This window comes from Schistocerca nitens, chromosome 2, assembly GCF_023898315.1.
Source record: "Schistocerca nitens isolate TAMUIC-IGC-003100 chromosome 2, iqSchNite1.1, whole genome shotgun sequence".
NCBI classification, from domain to species: Eukaryota; Metazoa; Arthropoda; class Insecta; order Orthoptera; family Acrididae; genus Schistocerca; species Schistocerca nitens.
In genome coordinates this window covers 1,183,854,499-1,183,872,542 of record NC_064615.1, presented here as the reverse complement: position 1 = coordinate 1,183,872,542, position 18,044 = coordinate 1,183,854,499, and the positions used below count along the sequence as shown (strand labels likewise).

The window sequence follows — 18,044 nt, the reverse complement described above, 5'->3', positions numbered from 1 at the left end:
GCTGGAAACCACTTTTCCGGGATGGCAATATACAGTGTAGAGTAAGTGCTCAAGAGCTACCATAGCCTAGCAAAGTGGAAAAATCTGTTAAATTTCCATTGGAGGATCAGACTGTCTGAATTTGAATGCAGGGGCATGAAGAAATCAGGAGAGGGGAGGGGGAGGGGCAAGTTATGACCCAGGGTAATGTGCTGCCTCTGGTTCAGATGTCAGGGGCTCCAGTGACACAGGTTGTGCAGCACATTGCCTATGGAGGTCGGGTACCTGAGCTACCACCAGGATTGTCACCTTGAACACAGAAGCAGTACACGCAGAGTCTGGTGGTATGGGGGACTCTGGAGTTTTCTTCATCTTAGAGGACTACTTTTTGTCTTTCTTGTCCTCCTCCTCCTTAGAAGACGAGGACTGGGAAAGTTTCCCTGAATTGGTTTCAGTGACAGAGGAAGTCTGACGTCCAGCAGCCTGTGGGTCCTTCAGCCACCAGGTGGCGTCTGGCTGTGGACCAGCAGGAACCATATAGGGTAGTGTCCCAAGGACCTGTTCCTAGCTAGAGAAGCCAGAGGAGGATGAGGCGCCTCCAGCTTGGGGATGGCGACTGTTGTCCCCAGTAGGTGGTGAGCCAACGCTCCCAGAAGGTGTGCAATTGAAGCACCAGAAGGGCCCCCAATCACCTGGGGGGTAGGTATTAATGTGCAGTTCTGAGGGCCCACTCTACAAGGTGCAACAGAGTGTGGCAGCATGCCTTCTTTCGTCCATTACCTGCACGTACCTGTGAACTCATAGCAGCAGATTGCTGGTAGGAATGCCGAGCGGAAACCTACCGTATTGCAACTCCACCAGGCTGCATACAACGTAACTGTTCTGAGGATGCGGAAAAGGTCTTCATTTTGAAGGAAAGGTGGAAATATTAACAAAACTTTGGTATATTCTGAAGCTTGATAATGTACACATTCACTGCCAAGTCTGAGCTAATCTTAACACAGTTATGCTAAAACTCTTTCATTCACATTAGCAAATTTATGGTAATGTATTTCCCAAAATCCGAACAGCTACTAAGCATGTACTGTTCTTAAATGAAAATGCTTGCCATACTATTAAGTTTATTGGTGTCTAATGCACTCAAGTTTTTAGTCACCAATCTGCTCAATATCCCACACAGGATTACTGTCTTTTCTTGCACACTAAATTACTTAAAAATCTGTACTTTATAAATAACACACCAAAATAAATATTCCTTCACTTTAAAACACTTTTGAATCATGTAGCACAACTAAAACTGGCAAATTATAACCTCCTTCGGAGCTCATACTACACTCGACCGTACCATTGAAAGGCTGGGCTCTGAATGCTTATACTGCTGTAAGCATTCTATATCTTAAAGAGAAAAGACACGTGGAGAATACTCTGTTCTGATTCGTCAGTGTTCTTTAAGGCCAATGAAAAAACATTATTCTCCCATGTTAGACTGCACTTTTTACGACTAACCAATCAACAAACAACACACTTTCGAACTGTACTTTTTCCTGAAATAAATATTTAACATTCTGATATTTTGTTTATACTTTGCAGTATTAACTATTTTCATTTGCACTCAAATTAACTCTCATTTTACCATAAACTTACTTAACATATGATACAAAATTCCCTGTTGTACAATGTCCATCAGTAGAACAATGACTTACAATTTACTTTAGACCACATTCACACATCATTCACACTACTAGAAGCATATAAAAAACTGTATGACCAAAATAAACAAAAAAGCCTTCAAGAAATAAACAGAACAATTAAAAAAATTCTCTTGACCTGTTTCCTGAATGTATCTGTTCACTACTGTCCTTTAGCAGATGAAAATTAGAACTACGTACTCCACTGAACCCGCTTCAGACCATCTGTCACTGCGCACGTGTGAGTCATTCTCCCAATACACAGGCTCTAGACAGGAGTGATATAATGTGCTACACATCATTTGTATGGGATTAAGACACTCATACATTTTTCTGGCCTCTTGATACGTGATCTTATCCAGGGTCTTATACTCCTGGGCTTTCTTCTAACGCTTAAACATTGAGCAATCTGGTGAGCAAGGAATTTGGAGATCGCCACAGTTTACACAGATGGGTGGGGGTGGGGGGGGGGGGGGAGGGGGGCGGGAAGGGGGGGCACAAGGAACATTTGGGTGCAGAGGATGTCCACTATCCCTGCAGAGAGGGGTAGCAGTGCAATGGGAAGACATATGTCTGAACTTCATACATCTGAAGCATCCCCTAGGAGAAGGAACACAGGGTTTCATGCCACATCAGTAGACCATTACCTCGACCATCTTAGGCAACATAGCACCCTTAAAAGCCAAGACGAAGGCCCGGGAAGCACCTCTGTTTTCCCTCGGTCCCTTACAAGCACGACGGATGAAGTGCACACCACATCACTCTAACGTGGCCTGCAGCTCATTATCAGATTCCTAAAGAGGATCACGGTGATAGATGATGTCCTGGACCACATGGAGACTCTTTTCGGGAGTCACCAAACTTTTCAAAAGAGAGCAGTGCCTGTGACAGGGCAGGAGATGACATTTTAATCAGGAGAGGATCACTCTTCATCCCAAAGATGGCTCTGCAACTTCCTCATATTTGTCTTCAATAAGTAGAACCAAACTTTGTGGCCAAAAAGGTGTACCTATCAGCCTGGTAAAGACCAGGTATTTGGGGGAGGATTTCGCTCCTCATTGTCTAGTGTCGTGTTCCTCCCACAGTGTACCTACAGAAGGGAATGCATTAGGATTGTACTTCATTACATTATACGAGGCCTTTACATGTGAAGAGACTGCTGGGGTCATGTGACCACAAGCGGGAAAAGTTTAAGTTGCTTCATGTGGGAACTATCCACCATGGTGCCATACGTTCCAAATGGGAATCTCCCCATGGGCACCACCCAGCCACAGCAATGGCTGCCTGGCCAGTAATCCATTGCCAGGAGTCGCCATGCCCCAGTCACGATGGGCACACACTGCACAGCATACGTGGGGAGTGTGCAATGCAGGCACCAACAGTGCCCTACATCGTCAGGTGGCTACCACTGTGCAGGTACTTGATGACCGCCCCACAACGAGACAGCTACTTTGAAGAGTATTGAGTGTAGGATGATGAAAGAAAGAGAGGGTGCCACTATGGAAGGGCACAGAGGTTGAGCATACACCACAGTGGGTGACCTTCCCTGCATGATATGCATTTTTGTAAAATTTGGAAAAGACAGCAGGTCAAACCCAATCCTGGGGGGGCATGTAATCGTTACTGGAAGGTAAAGATAGCACTGGGAGTGAAGATGGAAATCAAGACTAAAATTGTGACAGAAGTCCAGGCACGGTATGCACAAAAAGGACATCGTGGTGGAAAGTCAGAGGAGGTAAGAGACTGTGTGCCATTTGTCACCCGGTACCAATCCGGACTGGAATAACAGAACCACATCCTTCAGCAGGGTTTTGATTACCTATCATCACGGCTAGAAACGAGCGACATGGCTAGAAATGAGTGACATCCTACCCAACTCTCCTAAAGCGGTGTTCCATTGCCCTCCCAGCCTCCACAACATACTAGTCCATCCCTTTTACACACCCAATCCCAACCCCTTGCCACAGGGATGATATTCTTGTGGAAAACCCAAGTACAATACCTGCCAAATCCACCCACCCAGCACTTTCTATTCCAGTCCTTTCACAGGCTCATCCCACCTCATCAGAGGCTGGGCCACCTGTGAAAGCAGCCATGTCATACCTCTGCTCTGCTCCAAACACTGCATACCTTTCTGTATTCTCTGTTTGTCCACCATTACAAAGATCTTTGTATGACCTCGGCTGGTCAGTATACGTAGAATGTTGAATCAGAACGCCTTTCAGGCGTCTAATTTTCCAGTTGTTATTTTATTTGAGCAACCAGTTTTGGCACAAAATTACTCATTTTCAGGGCCCTTGACTGATGTGTAGGAACATCCCCACCTCTGGTCCAGTGAAAACACTGACCGTTTTTTTATTGGTATGACTATCAACCAGCTATCCACCAGGATGAATGGTTGCCACCAAACAGTGCCCATGAGAAAAGTAGACCACTGGGTGGCCAACATGCAGCTGAGCATAATATGCTCGATTTCAATGGCTACTTTACTACCTGGGCCACCTGTATCCTCCCCTCCACTATCAGTTTTTCTGAACTGCACAGATAAGAGTTACCCTTACTGCACATTCCCTACTACCAAACTTATCCTAGCCTCAACCTACAGAAACATACTCTCCCCACACCTCCACTCAACAGTTTCCACCCCCTCAGTATTCCCATCTCCCACCCTCTGTGTGTGCTGCTCTATATCAATGTACCCACCTGTCTTTCCCCTTCCTCACTCCACTCCTTTTCTGCTTCCTGTCCCCCCCCCCCCCAACCCCCCACCCCACCACTGTGCCTGTGGGCAGTCTAGTCCCTGCACATTCCGCCAGGCAGCGCTCTTCTCTCCACTCACCCATACACCTATCCCTTCACTTTCCTTATTCCCTCCAGACTGCTGCTTCTGTTCTACGTGACAGCTGCATTACAGTCTGAGCTGCGGGAGATGGCAGTCATGAGTGTGAGACATATGTTTGTTTGTGTGAATGAATGTGTGTGTGCTTTCTTTCTTGATGAAGGCTTTGGCTGAAAGCTAATGTGTAAATGTCTTTTCATTGTGCCTGTCTGCAACTCAATTTGTCATCTTTACAGTGAGCAGCAATCAATCTTTTCTCTATATTGTAAATGTTTAGTTTACAATTTCAATACTGCATTTGATCTTGGTGTACCCACTTGAAGTTTCCATAATGTCTTTCCTTGAATGGTTTTACAGTAAGCTGAAAGTTGTATGAAGCACAGCCATTTTTTACAAGTGGGTAGAATAATTCAGAAATCATCGAATCTCCGTGACTGACGAGCAACGTCCTGCCTGGACAGTGAAAATGTCAGCTTCCTCTCTGGAAACTTGTACTGACAATGTTCATGAAGACTAATGTGTTACAAATGAAGATATAGCACAAACTGTTGCTGCAGATTTCATAATGTTATAAGTAACAAGTTCAGTTCATAAAACAAGTGCAAGGTGGATCCCAAAATGCAACAATACAAGATGACTCAAAGTGTCATGAAAAAGTCTGCACAACATAGGTATAGGCAAAATAAAAGTTCTAGCTGACAGTATTGTCCTGTTCTAGGAATTAAACCAGTGCTTCTCATTATGAACACTCATCACTAAACCACAAAAAATCTAAGACTTATTGATTATTTCATCGGCTCAAATGATAGTTTCTTCTTTAACATTTTACTGAAAACATAACTTAGAAATAAATCACTTGTACTGGATTAGCATCTACTGTACACAAGAGCATTACAGTGAAAGGATTGTTCTACTATAGATCCACTACTGCCCACAATAAAAGATCTCTTGTACCACTCCTTGACCACAGATGTCTTCCTGGTTGCCTGGCAACAGGCACTTGTCAAACTACAACCCAAGACATATGCTGCCATCGCACCATCTGATTACCACCTAATTAATATTCTTCCTCCTCAGTCCAAGGGTTTAGGTTATGTGATTCACAACCAGCTTCTTGTTGTTGTTGTTGTTGTGGTCTTCAGTCCTGAGACTGGTTTGATCTAGCTCTCCATGCTACTCTATCCTGTGCAAGCTTCTTCATCTCCCAGTACTTACTGCAACCTACATCCTTCTGAATCTGCTTAGTATATTCATCTCTTGGTCTCCCTGTAAGATTTTTACCCTCCACACTGCCCTCCAATGCTAAATTTGTGATCCCTTGATGCCTCAGAACATGTCCTACCAACCGGTCCCTTCTGCTTGTCAAGTTGTGCCACAAACTCCTCTTCTCCCCAGTTCTATTCAATACCTCCTCATTAGTTATGTGATGTACCCATCTAATCTTCAGCATTCTTCTGTAGCACCACATTTCAAAAGCTTCTATTCTCTTCTTGTCCAAACAATTTATCGTCCATGTTTCACTTCCATACATGGCTACACTCCATACAAATACTTTCAGAAACGACTTCCTGATACTTAAATCTATACTCGATGTAAACAAATTTCTCTTCTTCAGAAACGCTTTCCTTGCCATTGCCAGTCTATATTTTATATCCTCTACCATCATCAGTTATTTTGTTCCCTAAACAGCAAAACTTTAAGTGTTTCATTTCCTAATCTAATTCCCTCCCAAGTTAACATGACTAGATTCCATTATCCTCATTTTGCTTTTGTTGATGTTCATCTTATATCCTCCTTTCAAGACACTGTCCATTCCGTTCAACTGCTCTTCCAAGTCCTTTGCTGACTCTGACAGAATTACAATGTCATCGGTGAACCTCAAAGTTTTTATTTCTTCTCCCCGGATTTTAATACCTATTCCGAATTTTTCTTTTGTTTCCTTTACTGCTTGCTCAATATACAGATTCAATAACATCGGGGAGAGGCTACAACCCTGTTCACTCCCTTCCAAACCATCGCTTCCCTTTCATGCCCCTCGACTCTTATAACTGCCTTCTGGTTTCTGTACAAATTGTAAATAGCCTTTCGCTCCCTGTATTTTACCCGTGCCACCTTTAGAATTTGAAAGAGAGTATTCCAGTCAACATTGTCAAAAGCTTTCTAGAAGTCTACAAATGCTAAAACGTAGGTTTGCCTTTCCTCAATCTTTCTTCTAAGATAAGTCATAGGGTCAGTATTGCCTCACGTGTTCCAACATTTCTACGGAATCCAAACTGATCTTCCCCGAGGTCGGCTTCTACCAATTTTTCCATTTGTCTGTAAGGAATTCACGTTAGTATTTTGCAGCTGTGACTTATTAAACTGATACTTCAATAATTTTCACATCTGTCAAGAATTATTGTATTCTTCTTGAAGTCTGAGGGTATTTCGCCTGTATCATACATTTTGCTCACCAGATGGTAGAGTTTTGTCAGGACTGGCTCTCCCAAGGCCGCCAGTAGTTCTAATGGAATGTTGTCTACTCCCGGGGCCCTGTTTCGACTCAGGTATTTCAGTGCTCTGTCAAACTCTTCATGTAGTATCCTATCTCCCACTTCATCTTCATCTACATCCTGTTCCATTTCCATAATACTGTCCTCAAGTACATCGCCCTTGTATAGACCCTCTATATACTCCTTCCACCTTTCTGCTTTCTCTTCTTTGCTTAGATTTCTACTAGCCCTTGTCTTTTTACCTACTTGATCCCCTGCTGCCTTCACTACTTCATCCCTCAGAGCTACCCATTCTTCTTCTACTGTATTTCTTTCCCCCATTCGTGTCAATTGTTCCCTTATGCTGTCCCTGACACTCTGTACAACCTCTGGTTTAGTCAGTTTATCAATGTCCCATCTCCTTAAATTCCCACCTTTTTGCAGTTTCTTCAGTTTTAATCTGTAGTTCATAACCAATAGATTGTGGTCAGAGTCCACATCTGCCACTGGAAATGTCTTACAATTTAAAACCTGGTTCCTAAATCTCTGTCTTACCATTATATAATCTATCTGATACCTTCTAGTATCATCGGGATTCTTCCATTTATACAACCTTCTTTTATGATTCTTGAACCAAGTGTTAGCTATGATTAAGTTATCCTCTGTGCAAAATTGTGCCAGACAGATTCCTCTTTCATTTCTTACCCCCAATCCATATTCACCTGCCATGTTTCCTTCTCTCCCTTTTCCTACTCTCGAATTCCAGTCACCAATGACTATTAAATTTTCGTCTCCCTTCACTACCTGAATAAATTCTTTTATCTCATCATACATTTCATCAATTTCATCATCATTTGCAGAGGTAGTTGGCATATAAACTTGTACTACTGTAGTAGGTGTCCGATTTGTGTCTATCTTGGCCACCCGCACTCCCATTTTTTTATTCATTATTAAACCTACTCCTGCATTACCCCTATTTGAATTTCTATTTATAACCCTGTATTCACCTCACCAAAAGTCTTGTTCCTCCTTTCACCGAACTTCACTAATTCCCGCTATATCTAACTTTAACCTATCCATTTCCCTTTTTAAATTTTCTAACCTACCTGCCGATTAAAGGATCTCACATTCCATACTCCGATCCATAGAACACCAGTTTTCTTTCTCCTGATAATGACGTCCTCTCGAGTAATCCCCACCCGGATATCTGAATGGGGGACTATTTTACCTCCGGAATATTTTACCCAAGAGGATGCCATCATCATTTAACCATACAGTAAAGCTGCATGCCCTCGAGAAAAATTACGGCTGTAGTTTCCCCATGCTTTCAGCCGTTTGCAGTACTAGCACAGAAAGGCCGTTTTGGTTAGTGTTTCCAGTGCCAGATCAGTCAATCATTCAGACTGTTGCCCCTGCAACTATGGAAAAGGCTGCTGCCCCTCTTCAGAAACCACACGTTTCTCTGGCCTCCCAACAGATACTCCTCCGTTATGGTTGCACCTATGGTATGGCCATCTGTCAACCAGCTTACTGACTACTTTACTATGGATAACCAAATGTGCACGTAACAATCACACTTCTCTAAACACATCTGCCTCCACAGCTGAGAGGTCAGTGGGGCTGGCTGCCATATGGGGGGCTAGGGTTGAGTTCCCAGTAACTGCTAGGCATTTTTTCTTGGTGGGAGGACTGTTATAGTGAGTACTCAACAACTGAGGAGCTGAAACTTCCTGGCAGATTAAAACTGTGTACCAGACTGAGACTCGATCTCGGGACCTGGCATAATTAAGACTGTGAGGACAGGAAGTGAGTCTTGCTCAGGTAGCTCAGTCGGTAGAGCCCTTGCCTGCAAAAGGGACAGGTACCGAGTTCGAGCCTCGGTCTGGCACACAGTTTTAATCTGCCGGGAAGTTTCGTATTGAGGCACACTCTGCTGCAGAGTGAAAATCTCATTCTGGGAACTGAGGAGCTACTTGAGTGATTAGTGGTGTTTCTGAGCTCAAGAAACGTGACAATGACTGGGAGAGAAGTGTGCAGACCACAAGCTCCACCACACTACTTCCAATGAAGCCATTGGTAGAGGATAACAAGGCTGTCAGTCTAAATCTGACTGGCCTGTTTAGGGCCACAATATACAACTTTTTTCCGTAAATATAACAGCACAATATGTGCCTGACAGAAGATAACCGTTTGCCTGAACATATCCGTAGGCAGGCGATATGTGCTTTTTTAGATTTTAGCGTAGTCCTTGACACTGTAGTCTCCAACATTTTATTTGTCAAATTTCAGGGGCTAAATTTCTCTTCAAGTGTAGTGCAATGATATCTCATATAATCAACAACTACACAACTGTATGTCACATCTGGAACCGTGAAATCCAAATGGACTGTAATGTACGGGGTTCAGCAGTTATGTGTGATGCTCTTCTCACTGTATGGCAATGAGGTACTATTAGTTTTGTCCCACTACAAATATTACTATTAATTAAAGTATTGTATGCATGAAACCCTCATCCAGGGTGAGAGGGGGTCTGAAGATCCTAAACCAATCAGGTTAAATAAAGAAATAAATATCAGTACCAAGAAAGAAGAGATGCAAGAGGACAATGCCATTGATAGATTGAACATTTTGTGTAATCACATAATACTTGTAAAGGAGGAGAATGATTATGACGATGATGATGATGATGATTACAATGATAATCATGCTTGTAGTGCAACCTTCCTGAAACCCACTGATCTACAACCACTAGCAAGAGTTTGACACAATGACAATATTTTCAAATGGTCCGATGGTGAAAAGAAAATGCTGAATATCCTTGAATATCTAGGTGACAAATGCCACATAGTTATCGTCGTAATGACATACAATCTCTTTTGATGTTGACCACTGTTTGACTATCAGCAAACTACATTCATTCATTTATTCATCTAGTTCCTTAGACACCATCAACGAGTAAACCTTTTAGTGATGTGGGAAGAGTCAATGTATATAGTTAAAAAAGATAAACAAATCACAGAAGCTTAATCCAAAAAATTGTATTGTAAATGGTAAAGTTATAACAGGACTTTCAGCCAGCAGTGGAGCACCAGAACGAAATCAGCTGACTTGGTCATTGCTCACAAGCAGACTGCAGGGGAGCAGCTTCACAATTGACACTTTGTCGACAGACCTTGTGTGTTGACACTGCGACAGCCTTCAGGAGGTTTACAGCCCCATAATGGCAATTGTGTCGTCGCCTCGGGCCAGAACATACGATGCGACTCACAAACACTAACTTTACCTCAAAATAAATGCAGAGCAGCAGTATTTAGACACGGGCTAACCAGCTCGTCACCATCAAACAGCTGGGCAGTCGTGTGACATCGAGCCCGTGCTGCCCAGCCACACGTCAGTAATACAGCTGAATCTGCCTCTGCCAGGACACGAATTGCCACATGCCACCTAAGTATCTGGACTGCAGCACAACCCTGTATTTTTCCTCCACCTGGAGAGTATGACTCGAGGCTCTGGTAATTTCTGTCCTTGCTGGGGCATTGACAGGAGACCCCTACGCCCTGAGAACTGGGGCACGATGCGGCCCAATGTCCTCATAGCTGTCACCACTGGCCTCACTTATTTCAGCTGGGAACTACGGGTATCTGGCAAAGTAGCAGAGGCAGAAAGCACAGTCAGCTGCTGGAGACTGTTGCTATGGGAAACATGTAATATTCTTGTGAATTTTAAAATTTTCCCGGCGTATTGACTGTTCAAACAAATTTTGGGCTTGCAACCGGTCGTCGTTCAATACTTCGCACGATATTTAAACTGGGCACCTGCCAGTCATCTTCAGGTGAGCCATCGCAGACTGGCAAAAACGTTCTCCATTCCACAATGTATAGCGTACTGTAAGTATTCTGCGCATGCGTCGAAAACTTGATAGTTGAACCACACTGCCCGCCGGCAGCGCCCTCGCTGGTGGAATAGCGGAACTCAGTCGCCCTCTGCGTTGCTGTTTGCCACGGCCGTCGACGCACTCTGTCATCTTCGATTTGAGCAAATCGTGGAGATAATGGGATTCCATGCACTGTCCAACTGGTAGCCGCTGTCATGGTTTAACAGATTTTCCGCCAGTCGTATTTCTACGGATTCTTTAATAATGGAGTCCCAGAAAGACGTTGCTGTGGACAAAATCATTGTTTTCTCATACTCTATTGAATGTCCAGTAGAAATACAATGTTCAGCAATAGCGGACTAGCTTGCCTGCAAAAGGTGGGTGTAACATTGATGTTCAGTGCAGCATTCTTTCACGGTGCTCAAATGCCAGTTCTCAGTTCTCAATAGTATTCCTTGAAAATAATGTTTACTTCCCTCAAGGGATTTCCATTTGAGTTCCTTTCTCTTCTGAGTGGGAACTAGAGGCTACTGGAGTTATCTTCTCTTGCTTATCTTCATTATATTATCTCTATCAGAAAATAAACTTATAGGATGTTATCTCTAACAGAAAATAAACTTATACAATTTGTTTTGCCTAACCGTGGATATTTTATTTACAAGACCACGCCATTCTTAAACCCTGCCAACATACCTGCCCACTGAAAGGATGTAGAATCTCGTGTCAGAAGTGGGATTCCAGGTTCCATCTGTTCTTGGCTTTGAGGTGCCAAATATAATTTACTAAGCCACAAGTAGATGCATTAAACTGCCATATGGGGCTATGCAGTTCCAGGTGGTGGTGCAGCAAACGAGCCCTTCCTACCATCGTTAATCTGGCTTTCTGCCACACCCTGCCTGCTGCAGCAGGTGCGCAAGACAAATGGTGTGGGTACAATGCCCCAGCACTGTCCCCACGGTGGGCCCCGGTCGTGACATCACCAGGTTGACCGATGCCCTCTCTCTGCTGTACCGATTGTGGATCTGGGGAGATGAGGTCACTGAGAGCGCAGTCAAACATATGATTTTTAGGTTTGATGTCTATAGTTCAAAGGAAAGTACATGACCAATTCACAGGGAGAGCTGAAGACGGGTCCAGAATTGTAAGCAAAGATGGAGCAGCACCAGATGGAAATTGAAATCTTGCAGATGTGCATCTGGTTCACATATCTGGTAATCTGAACAGCAGCTGTTCCATCTCTCCCATGTGCAGGTCTGTCATTGCATAACATCTCCCAGTGCCCTACAAAGTTATCTTCCAACAAGATAATGTGAGCTCATACGTGGCGATGCCATCCTAACATTCCTCAATACAAAGGGTATTCGAATGTTTGCCATTTGCTATCGTTTCTGGTTTTCAGTTCAATGGCCTGTGTGCATTTTAATGTTTAAAAGAATTTATATTTTTCTTCTGGTTTTCATTTATAAATTTACTTATTTCTGTCCACAGTACATCACTTTTTAGTTATCTATGCTTCATAGTACTTCTAATCAGGTGCCTGCATTGTTGTCCAGCATAGAGTTTATGTCTCATTTTTGCTTTTAAGTTGGTTCCCTTTTCCCTTATAAATCAACATTCTGAGAAAGTTGCATGATGTAGACTTATGTCTCTCATTTGTTTTCTCCTCAACTATATAGGAAATATTAGCGAATACAAACTCTTCAATAACTTGATGAAGAAAGACAATTGTAAAAATATTTGCAAGAATGAATCAGAAAGGAAATAGGTTTACATTAGAAACATGAAAATTTCATTGCATAACTCTTTTTAGTTACTACCTTCCACTGTTTAAAAAAAAATCTGAAACTGCTTTTGTGGTCAATCAATCGCTCTGAAGTAATTAGATTTATTAGCTTTATGCACAATTAGACCTCAAGTGGTTTCTGTTTCTTTACTCTGGCATGAATTCGCACAGTCCTTTTAAATGGATACTAAATAATTTACAAACACTTTTAGTTCTGTCAGATTTTCCTTTTTATATTTTAAGAAAAAGTATTAGATTTTACTTGACTGTCACGATGAAATTCTGATCTTACTGTTCATTTCAATTTTATGATTTCCCTTTGAAAGTTTTGTTTCATTTCAGGAAAAGATGTCAGATATTCTCACCATTCTGCAGAATAGAAACAGGGAAGTCAGGTGACGGGTAGCTCGTCAGCCACAAACGAAAGTCACTGTCTGTATTGTCAGGCACAATGACTTCATCACAAATTCTGTCTAGTTCTGGCATCCAGCTAACAGCCAAGTGACAGTTTTGCAGTACCACCCAGTTTCCTGATTTAATAGCTTTAATAATCATACCTGCTGCACGGGGACCCTGCAACAGAAGCCCTGTGTGAAAAACACATCAAAATTTCTCTATAAACACAAATGCACAGCTTATTTAAATATGTTAACAACAAGTCAGATGGAAGAATGTTTTGTACATATCTGTTTGGTTCCATTGCACACGTGGACAGCTTTTATTAATTCACTGTTAAAAATCACAGAACAAAGCTAAAGTTCAAAAAACCCGAGTGCCCCGGGTCAGCAAAAGAGAGCAATCTCGTCAGCACAAGAATATTATGAGGATACATGCGAGTCCTTGAAAAGTCACCATTGCCACAACAATTGGACGGTAGCAGAGTTGCGGCTTCGTCAGGATGCCGGCAGTTGACTCAGTGGTCTGTGACCCTACCGACTCAGCGCCACTCCTTGTGAGCCGCAGGCGGCCAGGTGCACGCTTCTCGTCAGCACGGCTAAGATCACGGTGATAACAAGTGCCTGCAATCTGGAATCTGAATCTGTGGCCCTCGCCTCAGGATGCCTCCGGTGTGTGTCGGAAGCCGGGACAACTGCTCGCGGTAGCGAGCTGTGGAGTGGCCCGCCGCACGGCTCACTACAGACCCTGCGTCGGCCTCAGAGGGTGAAACCGGTGACCCGCCGTGGACTGGAACACTGGCGTCCCATCTGCTGCTGTGTGTAGCCGGTGGTGTGACATGCCCCGCCATCCGGGATAGCTGCCACACTTCGATGAATCTCGTTAGAAACCCGCACCTATTTATACGTGGCTGTGCACCTCTGTTTTGCCGTACATGCCACTTCGTGTCACGTAGTCATAACACACTAGGTTGGCCAGTGGGCCCCTTCTGCCTGTGATTTGTGTCATGCAAAACCGCTACGTATACTCTTTCAGAAATTTGACAGCCCTGTGGCCTCTCTTCTACTTTGCAGCTGTCAGTATGCGTAACTCACTGCAATCTGGCCCACACCTGGCTGTAACTTGTGCTCAGAATATTGCACCAATCTAACTTTCCCTATCATAAATGGTGGCGCCGCTACAGTATACTGTGTGCTCAATTTCAGTACATGCACATGGACCTTGTCAGCCCCCACCCTGAATTGGAAGGATAAAAAAATCTATATTCTGTAACTGATCAGGTTTCACTCTGAGTTGAAGCATTGCCAGTCAAAGATGTCACAGTGGAATGTACAGTTTGAGCTTTCACTGATACACGGATAGGATGCTCTGGCTGTCCTGAAATTATTACTACAGACTGAGGGGACTATTTGAATCCTTTCTGTCTGATGAACTCCTGCTACCTCTGCAGCATTACTCAAAACTGTACAACAGTGTACCACTTGCAGAGTAATGCCCTTGTGGAGCAATGGCACTGCACTTGTGTGCCACAACAGACTGTAGCTCTTCCATGGGTATTGGTCAGCAATTGTACGGCATTTAAGAAAGACCTACAGGCTTCCGTGGTGAACATTGTATACGGTTTACCCATTATTCTTACAGCAGAGTTTGTCCTACCGACACCAATGTCCGACACAGCAGACCTGTGATGTTAGCACAACAGGTGAAGTGCTATATTCAAAATTTGCATTTGCCTCCACCTACATCTCACACCACTCCAAAAACCTTCATGCGCAAAACACTTTAAGATTGTCAGTATGTAAGGCTCAGCAAATGCAAACTGGCACTGGTTTTCTGTGATGCTATTACTTCTTTTCCTATGACTTAAACTGGCCCTATGTTGACCACAATAAACATCCCCTTGTCAACACAACATTGGCTACTATGCAGCCTGGCAGCCCAGCATGCATCACCTTTGATGTCCCTGACTTCAATCTTGAAGAGGACAGAGTCAAAATAGTTGATGATAATTTTGGAATAGATACATGCTGTGATCCTTCCACTCAGGTCACCAGCCTTCACGTCCACGTCTACTGTATACCACCACAGATTGACTACGTGTACTTATCCTCTCGCATGTCGGCAGATGGTGTGTTCACGGCCACTGCAACAGCACAGGTTCCTGGTCAGCTATTACCACACACCACACTCCTGACACTGCCTCCAATGCCGCTCGATGTACTAACCACGCAGTCATTGCCCACACCCGGCCTATCCCACTTTGGCCTCCCACTCACCTGGCACTGTATCACCTCTGCACCACAGTCTCTGAGTACCAGACACTGAAGAATGATCCAGTCATGCCCTGCATTGCAGCAAGCCACAACATGGCTGGTCACGCATGTCTGCCCTTGCTCTATATGACAGATACACACTGAGCATTACTATCCACGGTGCTCTCCCAGTATCAATTACCTACCATTCTAATACCTTTTGTCTATTTTTAAAACAAGTTTCACTATTCTTTCTGAAATTTTTTTAATATCCGAAGATTTCTTTATAAATTTCTTGCTTATAATAAAGCCACACTTAAGTTTCCTTCCTGCTCTGTCTACTTGTAATAAATGATACAATACATTCTGAGTTAAATTAAATTTGGTCTTAAATTTTTTCACATTTCTGATATCTCTATTAAATATCTACTGATCTACAGTAACCCATATTTTGATCATAAAGTTTGAAAATTTATTGGCCCTAAATAAAAAGTAGTAGAAGCAGTTGGGTTACCATTGCCTGCTTAAAATTACTTCACGTAGGAAAGTTCAGGCACACAAATAGCTGGGCATGAAACTCCCTCATTCCACTCCTCCAAATATTCTTTAATATGAGTGTGATTCTCAATGTGTAGTGATCCGAGAATTTCCACGTAAATTCTGGAAACACGTGACCTTATGCCACTTCAAACATGCAATGTTTTCAAGATAAGTGAGAGAGAGAAAGCCTATTTACTGTGCAACACATGTCTGTGTGTGCAGGATGGACGTTGGTCATGGGTGGACAGGAGCTGCGTCAGATGAGCGACGCCGGCAGGTGTTTGCCACTGGTGCCTTAGAACCTGTATGGAAGGTACAAGGAGAAATTATGTGTTATTCCTTGGTGGTCGAATAATTGTAATTGTTATAGACAATTGAATCCTGATTTGTCTAGAGACTCTTACTTAATCTTGGTGTTAGACTTGCTAGAAGCAAGTCCTGTCTTTGAATTTCTGGTGGTTATTAAACTCACCACATTGTAATTATATTTAATACTATCTAACAACGCAGTTGACTTGCAAGAGTTTGTATGCTTATGTGACACTTGTGGAAATGAAAATACATCTGAATTGAACTGAAAGTATTATGAGGGTACCAAGTTATTTTAAGAGAGAGAGAGAGAGAGAGAGAGAGAGAGAGAGTGAGTCTTTTATAATCCCTCTAACCAGCATTATTTCATCAGAGAAGAAGTTGTGGAGATTAAAGCAGCCACAGACCCAGAGAAGAGGATCGGCTAAACATTTCAAGTAAGTCAACTGTAGTAAGAGAAGTGTGAAGTTTGCAATCCAGTTTTGCACCACTTCTCGTGTCGCCGAAACCATTAGAATGTGGCGACCAACGTGAGCAGGACTTGAAGAAAGAGGATTTTTGAAAGGAAATCAAGATAAGAAGATATTGTGAGTTGCCATAGCAACAAGACAGGGAAATTGTTTCGCGGAGTTGGATTTTGCATAAACAGTAAAAAGGGGTGAAAATTAATAAATAACATAGAAGAGGAGACGTACGGAAAATCTTAACAGTTTAGACTAAGAAGAGTTATGTCAAGATCTATTTGATGACAAAAATCCAGTGTGGAAGGTAAGTAACCCTACACACATTGTGGGGTTGTGGACGCCATAACCAGCAAGCAATGCGAATGGAACCAGCTGCTGCTCATTGGTGCTGCCTACTAATCCGTTCACCAGCAGCGACACTGAAACCACCCTTCAATGCTGCCGGTGCCCGTGCTGTTCACCGGTGCTGATTGCTCACTGGCTCACCGATGCAGCCTAAAACTCTACACCTGGTGAGTGAAAGACAATAATTATTTGAGTGTAAAGTTAACGAAACTATTCAACAATAGACAGTTAGTATAATTATTATACTCAGAGGTGATTTTTTTTTAATGATCACTAGATCTAAAAGTAAGAAGGATTTGGATAACTCAAAAAATTGGGGAAATATCAGAACCAGCCATGGCCATGACAGTGAGTAGGGGAATGCCAGACTGGTCTGAAGTAGTGAATTTAATCAAAGCTAAAAATGCCCAAATCAATACTTTAAGTCTCAAGTTAGATTCAGTGAATACTCAGTTGAATGCTAAATTAGATGACCAGAGGGCAGATTCAACAACTGTAAGTGTAGAATTAAAAAAATGAATTAAGTAATTCCTTGACTATCCAGATGAATCAAATGTTTACTGACCGTAGCCAAAAGCAGAATGACCAATTTCAGAAGGTGACCCAGAAGTTTGAATTTGTTATTGAAGACAAATGTAATAATGTAGAAGCTGAACTTGGTGGTAAGTTAAGATCATTTAAAAGTGTATGCAATGTTACATTTGATGCTGTAAAACAAAGACTACACACTTTAAACGAAAGTGTTGAGAAGCAGGACAAACTAATTCCTTTAGTCCAATCGCAAATTGGAGGCGTTAACAGGCGAGTTGATAACGTGGAAAGAAATTTTTAAGAGAAACTAACTGCTTCAGACGTAATAAATATCAGTAATCTGGAGGAACAGGTAGAAGAGATAATAGACAGAGAGTAACCTCCGACAACGTTTCTCAAACTTTAGCTTCGGAACTTAAGGATACTAAGAGAGGCATAGATAATTTATGGAAAGAATTGAAACATATGCAGGACAAAGTAGATAATAGAGTGAAATCTCCCAATGAAGTGTTAACTAGTGAGGTAACGACAGATTTACAATGGGGAGTAAATTCTACACTATCCAGACAGTTT

The 18,044-nt window shown here is 42.7% G+C and overlaps 1 protein-coding gene across 1 annotated transcript in view; it reads right to left on the bottom strand.

Moving 5' to 3' along the window:
- Positions 1-18,044, bottom strand: part of LOC126235648 (dynein axonemal heavy chain 3) — a 1,245,905-nt gene that overhangs the window by 174,118 nt on the left and 1,053,743 nt on the right. Inside the window, exon 57 of the mRNA XM_049944362.1 lies at positions 13,000-13,207. Within this exon, the coding sequence (XP_049800319.1) occupies positions 13,000-13,207 (208 nt within the window). The remainder of the gene's footprint in view (positions 1-12,999; positions 13,208-18,044) is intronic.